The 16,499-nt window shown below is 54.1% G+C and overlaps 1 protein-coding gene across 5 annotated transcripts in view; it reads right to left on the bottom strand.

Moving 5' to 3' along the window:
• Positions 1–16,499, bottom strand: part of PNPLA7 (patatin like phospholipase domain containing 7) — a 63,194-nt gene that overhangs the window by 1,956 nt on the left and 44,739 nt on the right. For 4 of the 5 annotated variants that reach the window (XM_042963419.1, XM_042963420.1, XM_042963418.1 and 1 more), the window contains 9 exons: positions 13,665–13,728; positions 13,299–13,467; positions 12,084–12,266; positions 11,147–11,265; positions 4,386–4,542; positions 1,889–2,005; positions 1,642–1,711; positions 718–834; positions 39–187 (listed from right to left, as the gene is read on the bottom strand). In XM_042963419.1, coding sequence (XP_042819353.1) covers positions 39–187; positions 718–834; positions 1,642–1,711; positions 1,889–2,005; positions 4,386–4,542; positions 11,147–11,265; positions 12,084–12,266; positions 13,299–13,467; positions 13,665–13,728 — 1,145 coding nt within the window. The remainder of the gene's footprint in view (positions 1–38; positions 188–717; positions 835–1,641; positions 1,712–1,888; positions 2,006–4,385; positions 4,543–11,146; positions 11,266–12,083; positions 12,267–13,298; positions 13,468–13,664; positions 13,729–16,499) is intronic. The other variant, XM_042963421.1, reaches the window with a different exon arrangement.

The raw sequence follows: 16,499 nt of genomic DNA on the forward strand, positions 1-16,499 counted from the left end.
CTGATGACCTGGGCACTGTGCAGAGCTATGCCCCCCACCTTGACTTTTGTGGCCAAGGGGTTCCAGCGCTTCCACAGCAGCCACCACCCAGACAGCGCGTCGCCATAGTTGGTGAGGTCCGTCTCATCCTGGCTGCCCACATCAATGGCAATCACCACCTTTGCCCCCATAGACCTGGCCACATCCGCTGGGGAGAAGACAGCCTTGGTCACCACCCAGGACAGGCACATAGAGCCCCGGGTGGGAACAGGGCTTGGGAGGGACGGGGAGAGAGCCTGCACAGCACTGGGAGCCAGAGGGTCTCCCCTTGGGCCTGTAAAGAGGCAGCCTAGTGCACAGAACTGTCCAACAGGTGACAGGTGTGCCCAGGGGAGGGGCCTCACCCACAACAGACCTGGCACTTTCTGGCTGTTAGTTCTGACTGTGGGCACAGATGGGACATAATTGCTCTCAGCTCCTCTACTTGGCCCTTGTTCTGAGTGCTGCTGAGCCGACAAACAGGGCCATATGCTGGGAGCACACAGTGCCCGAGCATGTGTGCACGAGGGCGTGCGTCTGTGTGTGTGTGCCTGGACCTGTTCTCCGGGCTCCGGGAGCACCTCTGAGCCCCCACCCCCTGCTCCAGGGGACACTGAGGAAAACGTGCCACTGGCCTTCCCGGGAGTGGAGGGGGCTGAGGCAGGGGTGGGGGCAGCCCCTCCCCACCCACTGCAGCACCTGGGAGGTTGTTGATGTAGCCCCCGTCCATCAGCAGGTGTCCGTCTTTGGGGTCGCAGAGGGGAGGCAAGTAGCCTGACAGAGACATGCTGGCACGCACGTACCTCCACAGGGAGCCTGGGGGAGGGAGAGTCGGGGGGCTGGGGGAGAGGTCACCAGGGCCTGTGGGAGGGGAGCCTCGCACTGCCCACGGTGGGCTCCTGCCCTGGACCCTCAGCTCAGAGCCCTGCTAGCGTTTGGGTCCCGAAGTCTGCACGTCTGGCTCTGGCGGATGGCCGCAGGCCTGAAGACAGACACCCCTCCTGTTCTTTCTCCTCCACGAGGGAGGCCAGGCTGGCTCTGCAGTCTTTCCACGTTCCACTGTGTGAGCCACGTCGTCCCACTCACCTCCAGAGAGACACATGCAATCAGCTCACAAACCGCTCTGCCCAGGAAAAGGGCCCTCAGCTGCCACCCGTGCATCAGCCTTCTCATGGTCCCCGGCCCAAGCAGTCTACCACTACCTCCCGACTCGAACTCATAAAAACACATGCCCTGCATGTGCACTTCATTACACCCCACGGCCCAAGCAGGCCCTTCACCTCACTCCTCTCTGCTCCCAGTTCACAAAGTTTTCTCCACCTTTCTGTGTCCAGTTTGGACTTCTCAGTGTTTTTAGGCTCTTGGTTATGGTCCCTCCCCATTTCCTTCATGCTCACAGCAGGATCACCTCTGTGTTCAGATCTCCCTGAGTGTTTTGCCTCCTCCAGGTCATCTTGGTGCTTCGTCCAGTTCAAGGAGCTGCCACGCTCTCTACCTGCAACCCGCCCCCCCTGGAGGTGCTCTATCAATGTCCCTCCCCTGACCACTCTGCCCTGAGTGGGGGGCTGTGCCCTGTGCACGCCTGAGCCCGTATCAAGGGGCACCCAAGGAGGAGGTGCTCACCGTCCGTGTGGACCCGCATAGCAGAGGCTGTGATGTCTGTGGTGATGGTAAAGTAGGGGATCCATAGGTCCTGCAAGGTGGGGGGCAGGACTTAGGACATCCTCCCCGACGGCCAGCTCCCTGACCCTGTAGGCCCAGGGGCTTGAGGGGATGAGGAGGACGCCAAGCACCCAGACACAAGTCAGGCTCAGGCTGGCTGTAGGCTCCAGCTGAGGCACCCCAGGGTGGTCCCTGCTTTGGGGGGCACCTCGATCTGCCGGTCCTTGAAGACGCTACAGATGCTGCTATTAAAGCCGGCCCCCGAGAACATGGAGGTGATGGGGTAGGTCAGGTCCAGCACAGTCTTCACCATCGACGTCATGTCCTGAGTGGATGGGGCACACGTGAGACCCCTGCAGAGGATGAGGGGCTCACACCCCGCCCCCACCTGCTGGCGTGGGTGGCAAGGTGATCCCACAGGACCCAGCCAGGAGCCCAAATCCAGAAAAGGGAGCAGGGACACAGCACACGTCTGTGCTTCCTGCAAACAGAACAAGGGTGTCTGGGAAGGGTCCTGAGGAGTCCCCCAGGAGGAGAGAATTCCAGGGCCTGAGCAGCAGGGCCTTGAGGTCCTGTGAGGGTGCCTGCTGACGCCTGCTCAGGAGGCCGAGCTGAGGACGGAGCTCCATCCGGGACCCACACTGGCAGGTGAGTGGCAGGGACCACTACCCCCTGAGGTCCCCAAAGGCAATAACACCTGACCCGTCAAGATTTCTCCAGGAGGGGGAGCCGCCCTGCCCCAGAATGCTCAGGGTTGACCCTCACATTCCAGCATGGCAGGCCCTACAACAGGGTCCCGGAAACAGGGCCCTGTTGAGGGTCCTCTCTCTTATGAAGGCCCCCCACCCTCCCTCTCTTGTGGGACTGAAGCTCATCCTTCCTCAGTGAGGACGTGAGCCTCTTAGACCTGCAAGGAGGACACGTGACTGACCAGGCAGCACTGGCCTTGCCCCAAGAATGCCTGGGTTCAAGGTTATCTACCTTCTTAAGAGTCAGGGATAGAGAGGAAAGGTCCTCCCTGCCTCTGTGTGGACAGAAACAGATGGAAAAGCCTAAAACAGAGGCCACACAAGGGGTGGGCCCCCAGCTGAGGGGGAGCTGCCCCCCAGTGTGTTCACACTGAGATGAACAGAGTGGAGACTCTGTTCAAACAGAGGGAACACGTGTGCTCCTAGAGGAAAGGGACTCAGAAGCACAGGACACCCCAGGGTCCTCCCTGGTTAGCAAGGCCTCACTCCTGAAGAAGCCCCTGCCTAGCACCAGAGAGCCTGCAGAGTCAAGCCTGGCGGCCCCCACAATCACATCCCCTCGGCACGGCAGGAGGCCAAGGGCCCACGCAGACAGGCAGGACAGAGGCCGTCCTGGATGGGATCCATTCTGCCCTGCCATGCAGAGTCCCACAGCCCATTGCTCACTGAGGACGACGGGGGCATCAAGCCCAAAGCTCCCTGGCCAGTCCCACACCTGCACTGGGCCAGCAGAGGTGGGGAAGGGAGGTGTCCTCCTGGCCTGTGAGCAGACCCTCAGCTGAGGCTGAAGCACACTGTGCCTACACCCACTGTTCTCAGAGGCCATCCTTAGTGACGAGCTGTGTTTGCTCTTGGACCTCTCCTTGGAGCGGCCCACTGAGGGGCATCTGGGGTGGCTCATTTCAGGGAAAGAGGGGTCTCTGGAACAGAGTTGGGGCCACATGGATGGGGCAGATAGCCTTCTCTGACACCTTCTGCCATAGAAGGCGAACAATTTTCTTTTCTTTTTTAAAAGGAGAACTTGAACACTTTTGACCCCACTCATGGTTTCAGCCAGGGCTCCGTCCCGCCCCAAGGAAAGCAAGCGGAACTGTGACAAGGGCAAACGGCATCGGTACCTTCAGGACAGGGGTGAGTTGGCCTCCCCACCAGGCTCCAGTCTGCCCACGGGAGCTGCTGCAGCGAGCTCACTTACAGTGCGGGCTTTTTGGCCTGCATTCATCACCCGGCCAGCTATTAGCACTTTTTTCTTATTTTCTATCTTCCTGATGCCCTGGCATGTGGGGTCTTACAGACCCGGGGAGAGGCTGTCCCCTCGCAGGGCTAGCCAATCCTCAGAGACAGCAGAAGCCTCGCCCGCTGGGAGCGTCTCTCCTGCAAACCGAGCGATCCAGAGCCCACACCCCCCGGCCCCCTTTCTATGTCACACTCTCACACCAGGTCAATAATCCTCCGCCTGAACCAACCCAGGCCCAGGCACCAGACAACTGGGGACGGCCCCTACACGGCAAGCCCACTGGAATTATTCCAAAAGCCCATCCGAAGCTGTTTACCCTGCCCTCCCCTGCCTTTCCCACAGAAACCCCATAAAGGCTCTGGCCTCAGCCTTCCCCTTGCTCCTCTCCGCTGCCTCGCAGGCATGGGTGCTCCCATGTGGTCCTGTAGGGTGGGCAACTACAGGTAACATTAAACTTTCCTTCCGGTGGTGCTGACCTCTCCATGTTGTCCTCAGTCACCTTTATAAATGAAGACCAGGCACCAACCAGAGCCAAACCTCCCAACACTGATGTCCTTATCTCTTTTGTGCTCCCCATTCCCTCACCACCCTGTAAACCCCAATCTGAGGCCAGAGCCTTGCAGAGCGTGATCAGGGGCCAAAGGTCCCAATGCCCTCCCGCCCCCCACAGCACCACAGGGACCTGGTGCTGAGCTCCAGGGAGGGCAGAGGCCCCTCACCTCAGCCCACTGCTTGGCCCGGATCCGTATCTGGCTGTAGTTCCGTTCCTCGGAGTATAGGGCGCCCATGAAGGCCCCGATGGACGTCCCTCCAACCATGTCCACAGGGATGCCACACTCCATCAGGGCCCGGATGATGCCAACCTGGGCACAGCCTCTACGCCAAGCAGGAGCACAGAGCAGAAGTAAGCACTGTTGCCAGGAACAGCACCTGCCGTGTGCTGGCAAAAGGACCCAGAGACAGTCATCCCCATCTACCTCCTCCTCCTCAGTGCCTGCCTCAAAGACATGGCCCCAAAGAGGGGCTGCGGCCATTACCGGGATGTCTCTCAGAGCCTCAGCAGTTGTGAAGCAGACACAACGCAGGCTCTACAACCACCATGATTAGAGTCCCAGGGGCCAAAAGCGGCAAGCAGCCTACGTGTGTGATGGGTGAGGGAGTAAGCAAAGTGTGGCATGCACGTACAAGGGATGTTGCTTGGCCTTAAGGAAGAAAATTCTAACACATGGATGAACTTGAGGACCCTGCGCTAAGTGAATGAAGGCAGACACAGAAGGACAAGGTCTCTCCTCACATGAGGGACCTGGAGGGGTCAAGATCACAGATACAGAGAGCGGAGGCTGGGGACTGGGGTTGGGGGGTGTGGGGGCAGGCTACGGTGTAACAGGGACAGAGGTTCAGTTTGGGAAGATGGAAACGGTCCAGAGCTGAGTAGTGATGGTTGCACAATATCGTGAATGTACTTCATGCAGCTAAATTTCACATTCAAAAATATTTATAGTGGGAAATTTTATGGCATGCATATTTAATTTTTTTTAATGTGTATTCATTTTTGAGAAAGAGAGAGAGAGAGAACAAGCAGGGGAGGGTCAGAGAGGGAGACACAGACTCTGAAGCAGGCTCCAGGCTCTGAGCTGTCAGCACAGAGCCCGACGTGGGGCTTGAACCCACGGACCGCGAGATCGTGACCTGAGCTGAAGTCGGACGCTTAGCCGACTGAGCCATGCAGGCGCCCCGCATGCTTATTTTAACACAATTAAAACAAAATTTAATATCACCACAAAAAAATTAAATATTCAGGTACCAGGCTAAAAAATTTTCAAGAAATTGAAGACAAGATTGATAATTTGGCACAGAACTGGAAACTATAGGATAGAGCCAACCACCACCTTACAAGTGGAAAATACAGTGTCCGAGATAAAGACCTCACTCAGCAGGTTAAGCAGCAGACCAGGCTCACTGGAGACCCATGAAGCATGGAGATGGCACAAGAAAATCCTCACTGAGTCCCAGGACACCCCAGAACGGACATGGAGACCACTCCTTAGAACAGACGTACGGGAGCCTAGAGCATGTGTGGGATCCGGCAGGAGTCCAGAAAGAGAAGGGGATGGGCGGAAACGTCTGGACAGAGGGTGCTCTGGTGCAGCCCAGGAGGGCTGGCCTCTCCGTCCTGAGGTCACAACACAACATCTACAACCCCTAACTTAGGAAAAAAAGAACAGTTTAAATCAAACAAGTCAAATTACGGAAATAATAAAGGTAAGAGCAGAAATTGATGAGGCAGAAAAACAAAAGACTCAGTAGAGCGGACCAACAAAGCTAACAAATGGTGCTCGGAAAGGACCAACTCCCGGCCCCTCCTGCGAGAAAAGGAAAGGCAGGGAGGGGGTGTCAGGAGTGAGAAAGGGCGCATCTGCAGAGATGCTTCAGTTACAAAAGTGAGAAGTAGGTGTGAACCTCGTGCCTAAGTAGGAAAATTCAGATAAAATGGACATATTCCTAGAACGACATAGTGTGCCAAACTGACAAGAGAATCTGAATTGTACTACACCCATCAATATGACCGAACCTTTCCTTTTTAAATCTTCACAAAGAAGACTGTATGTCCAGATGGTTTTACTAGTGAGTGCTACTGAACGTATAAGGAAGAGTAACACAAATCTCACATAAAACTTCCCAGAGAATAGGAGAGGAAGAGGCACTTCCCAACTCCACTCTGAAGCCAGCAAGCGCACCCACGTGCAGCCCGACCTCACACAGATTCAAAGGGAGTCCAGCAGTGGGCAACACGTCTTGGGCCAAGAGGTCTACCCTCAGAAGACATCAGTCTTTATTTAAGGATCAATGCAATTCACCACATTAACAGAATAAAGGAGAAAAATTACACGATCGTCTCGACAGAAACACAATAACAACCATCCACGATACGCACTCAGCAAACTAAGAAAAGAAGGGCGCTTCCTCCATCTGACACAGGGCACCACAGACACCACGGCCGAGGTGACACTCGATGACGGCAGCGAATGCTCCCCCTCCCACGGGCGACAGGACAAGACGTGTGCCCCACTTCCACTCGGCACTGTGCTGGAAAGTCTAACCGGTGCAACAAGGCAAGAAGAAGAAACAAAAGACATATACGTATTTTGGAAAGAAAGACAAAAACTGGCTCTATTCTCAGAAGGTATAACTGTGTATATGGGAAATGCAAAAATAAAAATAAAAAAGTCATTAGAACAAGTGAATTTAGCACGGCTATAAGATACAGAGCATCAATTTACAAATATCAGTTGTATTTCTATATACTGGCAACAAACACTTTGAAAGTGAAATTTAAAAGAAAACATTTACAACAGGAAAAAAATCCCATAAAATACTTAGCTGATTCTAAAAATTTATATGGAAAAGCAAAGGACCTAGAAGGGCCAAAAACAATTTTGAAAAAAACAGAACTCAGGAATTTGCAGTGTCTGATGTCAAGATTTACCATAAAGCTGTGGCAGTGGTGTCGTGAAGGACAGACACGACAGAGCCCACGGGCTCTGGTGGGGGACACAGCAGCCACGGGGGAGGGACAGTCTGCAACCAAAGGTGCTGGCTCAGCTGGATGACCACATGAGGAGAACAGAGCCTTGACCGGCACAAGACGTGTCAGGTGGTTCACAGACCTGAATGCACAAGCTGGAGTCACAGAGCTTCTAGAAGAAGGCAAAATGCCTTTGTGACCTTAGGATAGACAAGAACTCTCAGAAGCCCAGCAGACCGGAAGCAGTAACCATAAAAAATGGAAAACCACGCCTCATAAAAATTAAAAACTATTCATAAAAAATACCATTGAGAAAACAAAAAGTCAAAGATTGAGAGACAGAATTACTACTAAATATTATCTGACAAAAGACTTGTATTCAGATTATATAAATAATTCCTCTGAATCAATAACAAAAGACAAACCACCAGTTAAACATGGATAAGAATGTAAACACTACTTTACAAAATGAGATACACAAAGGGCCAGCGAGCACGTGACCTCATTAGGCCCCAGGGAGATCACCAGATGCCCCCCCCACACCCTTTAGAACAATTCAAAATGAGGTTAATACCAAGGGTTGGCAAAAATGTGGGAACCTGAACTTCAAACAGTGTTGGTGGGGGGTGTAAAACGGCACAACGTCCCCCATGACCAGGTAGCTCCACTCCTAGGTATTTGCCCGAGAGAAAAGAACATACATGCACAAAAAGATTTGTACAAGAACAGTTATAGCTGTTTCCCAAGCCAAAAATTAACCCGAGTGCCCATCAACAGGAGGAGCGGGGTAAGCAAAGCGTGGCAGACAATGGAATACACTTAGCAGTGCTGCCGATGTGGCCTGGAGCACACAGACAACCTCACACACTGGGCCCAGTGTGCGACACAAGCCAGTACAAACAGAAAAGCTAAGGAAGCCAGGAAACACCTGCATGAATATTCTCAGAGAAATTCAGTATTCCACTAGCGGAAGAAGGAGAGAAAACTATGAAGAAAGCACTCGGACATTAGAAATACTTTAGCAGAATAGAGCAATTAGAAGATCCATCTGAGAAAAACCATCTAGAAAGTAGAACAAAAAGGCAGGGATGGAAAATGAGGGAGAGGGAAGACCTGGCTTCTGATCATCAGGAGCTCCTGGAAGAGAGGACGGAGTGGGAGAACATAAAACACGCCCCAGAGCTGAAGTTCACGATTTCCAAATTCGGAAGGGCCTGCTGGGGCCCACCCAGCCCAGTGGATGAACACACTGCCACCAAGGCACACCAAGTCCCTTCGAGGACCGAAATGAAAAGACTCCCCCCACGGCTTCCAGAGGGGAAACAGACCTCACAAATAAAGTGGGATTGGGCATCTCAACAGCGACACTGGAAGCGAGGAAGACAATGGCAGCACCCCCTTAGAAATTCTCAGGGAAAATTACTTCCATGTTGGATTCCCCACCCAGACTGTCATCAAGGACATTTTCTGCTACACAGAATCTTAAAACTTTTACTTCCCAGATGTCTTCTCTTAAGGAAGTGTCTAGAGTATGAACGCTACCCAAATCAGGAGTATGTCAAGAAAGAGGAAGGCATGGAATCCAGGAAATGGAGTTGAATGCAGAAGAGAGACCAAGAAGTTCCCAGGATAACAGTTAAGGGAAACTCCAAGACAACATCACGGGCAGAGCCCAGAGGCGCCGGGAGACCTGGAGGGGGTGGCTCCCACACACGGTGAAGCAGAGGCCACCAGAGATGGCGAGCAAGCTGACAGGAGGCTGATGCTCCAGAGCAGTGTCTGGGCACCAATTAATGACCCCCAGGAAACAGAAAATGGCAATTGCAACAATTATTAACTCCAAGGAAGGAAATACAGCCGTACTATGCAATGTGGTGTGACTGAGCCCTGAATAAGCACCACGTCATAGTAATAGAAATGGTGACAACTAGCTTGACCGGCATGGGAACCACACTGGGAACTGAGTGGTGAGGAGGGAGACAGACAGAAGACAGGTGATGGATAGATGTACAGGTGGACAGATGGATGGCCGACGACAGACAGATGAATGAAGGACAGATAAACTGTGTGTGTATGGTGGGGGGACGGGTTAGGAACTCAATAATCTAAAACTGAAAGGACAGAATGGCTATGCTGTTGAGAAATGCAGATGAGCAGAGAGATGACTATGCTCCCAGTGATCTTCTCTGGGATGTCTCTGGGTTTGGTGCCGGGCGAGACAGCAGACGATGGCCTCAAGGCAATGGCCACGTGGCTATAAACTAAGTATTATTTTGACTAAAACTAAATTTTCATTGAAAATGCTGTTGATCGTGGCGCCTGGGTGGCTCAGTCGGTCAAGCTTCTGGCTCTTGGTTTTTCAGCTCAGGTCATGATCTGGCAGTTCACGGGACTGAGCCCCATGTCAGGCTCTGCAACGATGGTGCAGAGCCTGCTTGGGATTCTCTCTCTGACCCTTCCCTGCTCCCATGCACAGACGTGCGCTCGCTCTCTCTCAAACTAAATAAACTTATGAGAAAAAAATTTTTTTAAATGCCATTGATCACATCATCCTGGCCTACAAACCAGGTCCGAGTCTGGGTCAGCTCTGGGCCACCTCACTGTCCTAGTCCCACAGGAAGTAGCCTGGGTCTTGCCCTCCATCAGGCAATGTTAGGTAAATCACCTCGTTCTCCAGGCTGACTGGCTCAGCTTTCAAGCAAAAGCATGGCACCAGAGGGTGCTCGGATTGTGCCGCATCACTCGGGGCAGGCCAAGTCTGGGGGTGAGCAGGACACCCTGGAGCGAGGCGGCGACTCCCCATGCTGGGGTGAGCAGGGGTGGGGTCTGTGTGTCTACACACCCTCCTGTCAGGAAGGGCCTCAGGCCAGACGCCAGGCCTCAGAGGTTTCCAGGTGGAAAGTGCACACAGTGGGGTTGGACTGCTCCTCTGCATTATCCCGATCTTTTCTAGAGAAGAGAGTCTGGGTCTCCCTTGACCTTGAGGCTGGACGGCATCTCTGACTTTAATTCGCCAGGTGTGAGCACAGGTCTGGCTCCACAGGCAGGAGACAAAACCTTGGAGAGTCCCCCCTAAGGGGCGATACTCCTAAGAGGTTTTAATGTTTCCGAGCCCCCCCCCCCCCCGCCCCTCCTCCAGCTCACTCTGAAAGGGATGTCCTTGGAACCAGGAGATGCTGAGCCAGGCACCTTCTGCAGGGCCCACGGGAGAGAGGCCAGCAGCACCAGCAGGGCTGGGGGGTGGGGTGTATGTATAGTGCTCAGGAGGCCCTGCGCACCTCATTCGGCCAGAGCAGGGGGGAAGCGTGAGGGACTCCACCCCACAGGGCACCCCCAGCACAGGTGTTGTGGGAGGCACTGCTCGCACCTCCTCACTGTGTTCCGGGGCTCCACGTCTGTTCCAGGTGTATATGCCTCTTTAAATTCAGGAGGAAGGAGGCGTGTGCCACAATGACAAACACAGGGTAGCAGTTATTTGGGTTAAAAGTCCTGTAAGGAACTGATCAGCCCGCAGAACTGAAGAACGCTGTGCTACGTTTGCAAGCACACCAGGACATTGGTCTATAAAGTATGTATTAAAATGGAAAGAAACTCACCTGCAGCCCAATGGGAAGACTGGCAAAGGACAAGAACAGAGTTCTCAGAGGAAGCGTGAATGGCTAACAGACAAGCAGACACTTCTAGCAAAGACAATCAGAACAAATCTACTGCACTGGCAAACGTTAAAACCTGGGGGTGCCTATGGGAAGCACTGCTTGGCAATGTGCACCCAGGGGCGGAAACATGCTTGGTCATGCACTGGGCCTATCTATGGGGACTGCTCCTGGGACCAGCTCAGAGGCCTCTTGGTCAGCATTAGAGTGCGCGTGCGCGCGTGCGCACGTGCACACACACACACACACACACACACACACACAGACACGCAGCTGTGGGTGGGATGGGGTGGGGACTCACCTTGCTCCTCCACCCCCAAGCACCAGGGCGATGGCGTTGCCAGTCAGCACCCGAGCCAGGCGGGAGAAGTCCGAGTGCCGATCTGGGGGCCTCTGGAAGACTCGCTCGTACATCTCCACCTGGGAGAGGGGTCGGCAGACAGGGAGGGCTAGGCCAAGTTGTACACACTGTGACCTGACCGGGGTGGCCTCCTCGACTCCTGACCCAAAGCCCTCTCCAGGACACAGCAGGGTCTGTCTGATACTGATGCTGGCAGCACCTTGGTGCCTAGGCATGCCTGGGAAGAGGACCTCACAGGGCACATGGGTGAGGGGACAGGGTGGGCAGATGGACTACATACCCACACGTCCAGCAGGAGACCACAGAGCCCCAGGAGAGCTGTACCAAGAGGGATACCAAGCCCAAACCCCAGCTAAGACCCTGCCAGCCACCAGGGTGGAGGGTGCTCCAGGGCACAGGCTCCCAGGCACAGCCGCCACTGTCAGGACACTGTTCACTGAGTCGCGGGGCCAGATAGGCTGTGGAGTGTGGGCAGCCTGTGGGGCCGCAGCCCCGCAAAGCCCCCAGGGCTGAGGAGGCTCCCTCCTCCCCCTTGGCAGGCTCTGGTGACCTCTCCCCCAGGCTCCCCGTGGAGGTACGTGCGTGCCAGCATGTCTCTGTCAGGCTACGTGCCTCCCCTCTGCGACCCGAAAGACGGACACCTGCTCATGGACGGGGGCTGCATCAACAACCTCCCAGGTGCTGCTCCCAAAGATCAACTCAAGCAAACGTAAGCTTACAGAGAAGCAAGCTCCGCTTATCAGCACCCCAGCGACCTCAGACTACAGAGACCCAGAGAGGGAGCGAGAAGGAAATGAGCTTGGCAATCACAAGTCAGGAAGGCTGTGTTCTGTAGGCCAGGAGTTCCCGTCAGTCCAGCCCAGCGCCCGGGCCTCACCAGCTTGGGCAGGCTTCTCCGGGAGAAGACGCGGCGCGGGCAGCACAGGTGCAGGTGGCCGGAGCACCAGCTGCGCATGTTCAGCCACTCCACGGTGCGGGAGGGTGCGGGCCCTTCCTCCCGGTGCAGCAGGACCAGCTGCTTCTGGGCTCGTACGGCCGTGCTCTCCAGCATCCGCTCCAGCTGCAGGAGGGCAGAGCCTGAGGCCTCGGCAGGACAGAGGCCCCGCTCCGGACGCTGCCGCACACGGGCAGGAGGGCTGAGGGCAGGGCCTTGGCAGGTGGCACCCTGGTTCTGTGAGCCGGCTCAGCCGTGGTGTGAGCTGCCCTTCGGCTCTCGAAGCTGTGACCCAGGGGTCTGCCCGGCCATATGCCTGATGCACGCTGAGCTAGGTAAGGGTGGCCACAGGGAGCTCTGGGGTGTACAGGAAGGGAGAGGCCGCCCCCCGTCCGTTTTCCTAACACCTCCTCCGCATATGCACACACTGTGACCTTCTCAAATGATGTGTCCGCAAACACTCCCTGCATCTCTCCCTGCAGAAGAGGAGCCCGCTTCAGGGACGGGTAATTTTTAGCTGCCCTGGGATCAGAGAGGAAGGAGATGGGGAATGTGTGCTAAGGGAAGGCAAGCCTACACTTCATACCCTTGAAGCTGGAAACAAAGTGGGCTGACGACGTAACTTCACAGCTGAGAACAGACAGATGGTGGGGTACTCACAAATAGGAAACTAAACAGCCACAGAACCCAGTGAAACAATATGGATAAATCTTAAACACCTAAGTGTTGAGGGAAAAGGGACATTTCACAGTGATATAAAATAGGGCACTATTTATATCAGATGTAGATCTGTGAAGCTGTGCTGTATACCTCATAGTAAAACTCAGGACACTCAACTTCACAAGAGGCCACCTGCGGGCCACTTCAGGGCGCCTGCCCTGCTTTGTGCTAAAACCACCACCACAGGTGAATACAGCAAAACGTTTCAAATCATGAAGAGGAGCTATATGGGTGTCGGCTTTTATTATGTCTTTTCCTGGGTTCTTGAAATATTTCATTCAAAGGAAAAGACAGAGAAACAGGGCTGTGAGGAGAGTGGCCCCTGACCAGAACCTGGCCTGCCTGCAGCCCTGCCTCCACCACCCCTGTCCTTGCCACCCTGCCCTCCGACAGCCCCGTCCACAGAGGCCCCGCCCCCTGGCAGCTCCAACCGGTTACCTCGCCCACAGTGGGCTCCTGCTCTCCCAGGCCCACGATGAGGATGCAGTCGGCTTGCCGGATGCAGCGCTGGGTCCACGGTGTGAGCGTGCTGTCCGCCTGGTAGAGCACGATGCGGTGGATGTCCTCCTGCTGCCCCAGCCAGCTGGACAGCCGGTACTCGTGGATACTGGAAGGCACGGTCATGGTGCGGTGCAGAGGCCAGGGCACGTGTGGACATGGGGGTGTACAGTTGCAGGGGTTGCAGACGCGAGGGACACAAACACCAGGGGACGTGGGGGATGCAGATGCCAGGCTGTGTTTGGACCTGCTGCGAGCAAGAAGCTAGGGTCGGCCAGACTGTTTTCCACACGGAGGCTGGTATACCTGTCCAGAGCAGCAGAGCCAAGGCGCTGTTTGATGTTGTCACTGGTCAGCAGTAGGACAGGGCCTGAAAACACACACATAAATTACAGAAAGCTGTCCTGGCAGCCCACCTCCCCACAGATGAGAGCGCCCACTCCCTCCCTAGAGGTCTGGTCTTCTTGAGAACAATGAGAAGCCTTTCTTGTTTCAAAGAGGAAGTGCCTGTATCTGGGCGACACTTCCCTCTGTGCACAGAGGAGACCCTCTGGACAGCTGAGATCACCTGGTGTAGGAGTAGGTGCTGAGCAGAGGAGCTCGGAGGGCTGTGCCAGCTCAAGAGCTCAGCGGGTGGCAGCAGGGGGCTCTCTGAACCTCACTCTGCAACACTGACATATCTCTGCAACACTGATACTGTGTATGTGTGTGTGTGTGTGTGTGTGTGTGTGTGTGTGTGTGTGTGTGTGTGTGTATGTGTGTTGGGGGCAGGGGAAGCACAGTTTGTAAAATGCAAGATAATATAATTCCCCAAATCCACACGAGTGAGGTTGGCTGGGTTCCAATATGGTGTGGTGGTGTAGTCACGCATGTGGAGATGCTTCTTTTCACATTTTGTTGTCTCTGAAATCAGCATGCATCTTTCATCTACGATGTCTACATGGACACAGGTGTCAGGGCCCGCCCAACCAGGAGGCCCAGCATCAGGGTCCGCAGAAAGGTCACCAGGGGCTCACATGCACTGGGGGCCGCAGATGAGCACCCACAACCCAGGGATGGAGAAGACCCAGGAGTCCTGAGGGCTTTCTTCTCATTCCTGTGCTTGTACAGAGCTCTCCAAGACCAGACAGTTAAAAGGTGAGAGCTAAGAAATCACCGCATCGTATTTTAACTGGCAGCATCTGCTCTTCTAGAGGCACCCAAAATAGGGGGTGTGTCCTACGATGATGGTGTCCCTACTAAGATATGGCTATCTGGTATGAGCCATGGGCACGCATGGACAGCTCGGACTTAAGTGACAGAAGAGCGGGTCAGGTTGGGGGCCTGCACTCCTGCTACCAGCTCTAGTTGGTCACCGGCACGGGCCCGATGGAGGAGGGGAGACCTCTTGGGGCTGGGCTGCATCATGCGCCTGCAAGGGTGGGCCCTGCTGTGCGCACTGCAGCGACACGTCTCGACCGCCTCCTGGACAGGCAGGACGTGATGTGACGCGCAGGCTGTGTCTGGCTGCAGGAACACCGAAGAGCCCAGCCCTGAGGCCCTCCGGGGACCCCAGGCTGGGCTCTGCCTGCCCACTAGTGCATGTCTCCTTGTAGACACCCCTGCCTGGACTCAGGGGGCTCTGAGGAGACCCTGGTCTCCCACAGCACAGGCTACGGCTACGGCCAGTCGGGAGTGTGGTGACCGACCCTGTCCCTGGGAGGGGTCTGCTTATGGCCAGGCAGTGGGCAGGTCCAGGAAGGGAGGGGAAACAGGGTGGTTCATCTGCACTTGGGTCTGTGGCTCTGTGGGGCACAGCTGAAGTAGGCATCCAGCCAGACTGCTGCTCCCCCTCTGGCCTGGACAGTCACTGCTGGCCTGGCTGCTGGACAGCCTTCTTCCCAAACACTGGAAGCTGAGGAGATGAAAACCTCCAAGTGCTAGAAGAAAATGGCCATCAGCCTAGAATCTTCCTCCAGAAGAGAAGGCAGCCTACACAAGCCTGGGCACCTGACTTTTGGCAAAGGTGTCAGCACAGCAGCGGGCCAAGTTCAAGTCTCTCTAAAGGAGGGTTCTGGGTCGCTGAAGACAAAGTGAATCTTGACTTCTATCTTGTATTATAACCCAAAGCAACCCTAAATGGATTGTGAACTGAAAAGGAAAGGTAAAAGCATGAAGTGTTTAGAAGAACATCTTCATGATTTGGGGGCAGGATGAAATTCCTTCGGTAAAACACAAAAAAACAGTAACAATATAAGAAAAAAATTTGGGCGAAGGAAACAATCAGCAAAACTAAAAGGCAACTGACGGAATGGGAGAAGATATTTGTAAATGACGTATCAGATAAAGGGTTAGTATCCAAAATCTGTAAAGAACTTATCAAACTCAACACCCAAAAAACAAATAATCCAGTGAAGAAATGGGCAAAAGACATGAATAGTTACTTCTCCAAAGAAGACATCCAGATGGTCAACCGACACATGAAAAAATGCTCGACATCACTCATCATCAGGGAAATACACATCAAAACCACAAGGAGATACCACCTCACACCTGTCAGAATGGCTCACGTTAACAACTCAGGCAACAACAGATGTTGGCGAGGATGCGGAGAAAGAGGATCTCTTTCGCACTGTTGGTGGCAACGCAAGCTGGTGCAGCCACTCTGGAAAACAGTCTGGAGGTTCCTCAAAAAACTAAAAATAGAACTACCCTATGACCCAGCAATTGCCCTACTAGGTATTTATCCAAGGGATACAGGTGTGCTGTTTCGAAGGGGCACGTGCACCCCCATGTTTATAGCAGCGCCATCGACAATAGCCAAAGTATGGAAAGAGCCCAAATGTCCACTGACAGATGAATGGATAAAGATGTGGTATATATACATGATGGAGTATTACTCAGCAATCAAAAAGAACGAAAGCTTGCCATTTGCAGCTACGTGGATGGAACTAGAGAGTATTATGCTAAGCAAAATTAGTCAGTTAGAGAAAGACAAATATCATATGACTTCACTCGTATGAGGACTTTAAGATACAAAACAGACGAACATAAGGGAAGGGAAGCAAAAATAATAAACAGGGAGGGGGACAAAACATAAGAGACTCTTAAATAGAACAAACAGAGGGTTACTAGAGGGGTTGTGGGAGGGGGGGATGGGCT

Source organism: Panthera tigris, chromosome D4 (assembly GCF_018350195.1).
Source record: "Panthera tigris isolate Pti1 chromosome D4, P.tigris_Pti1_mat1.1, whole genome shotgun sequence".
NCBI lineage: Eukaryota > Metazoa > Chordata > Mammalia > Carnivora > Felidae > Panthera > Panthera tigris.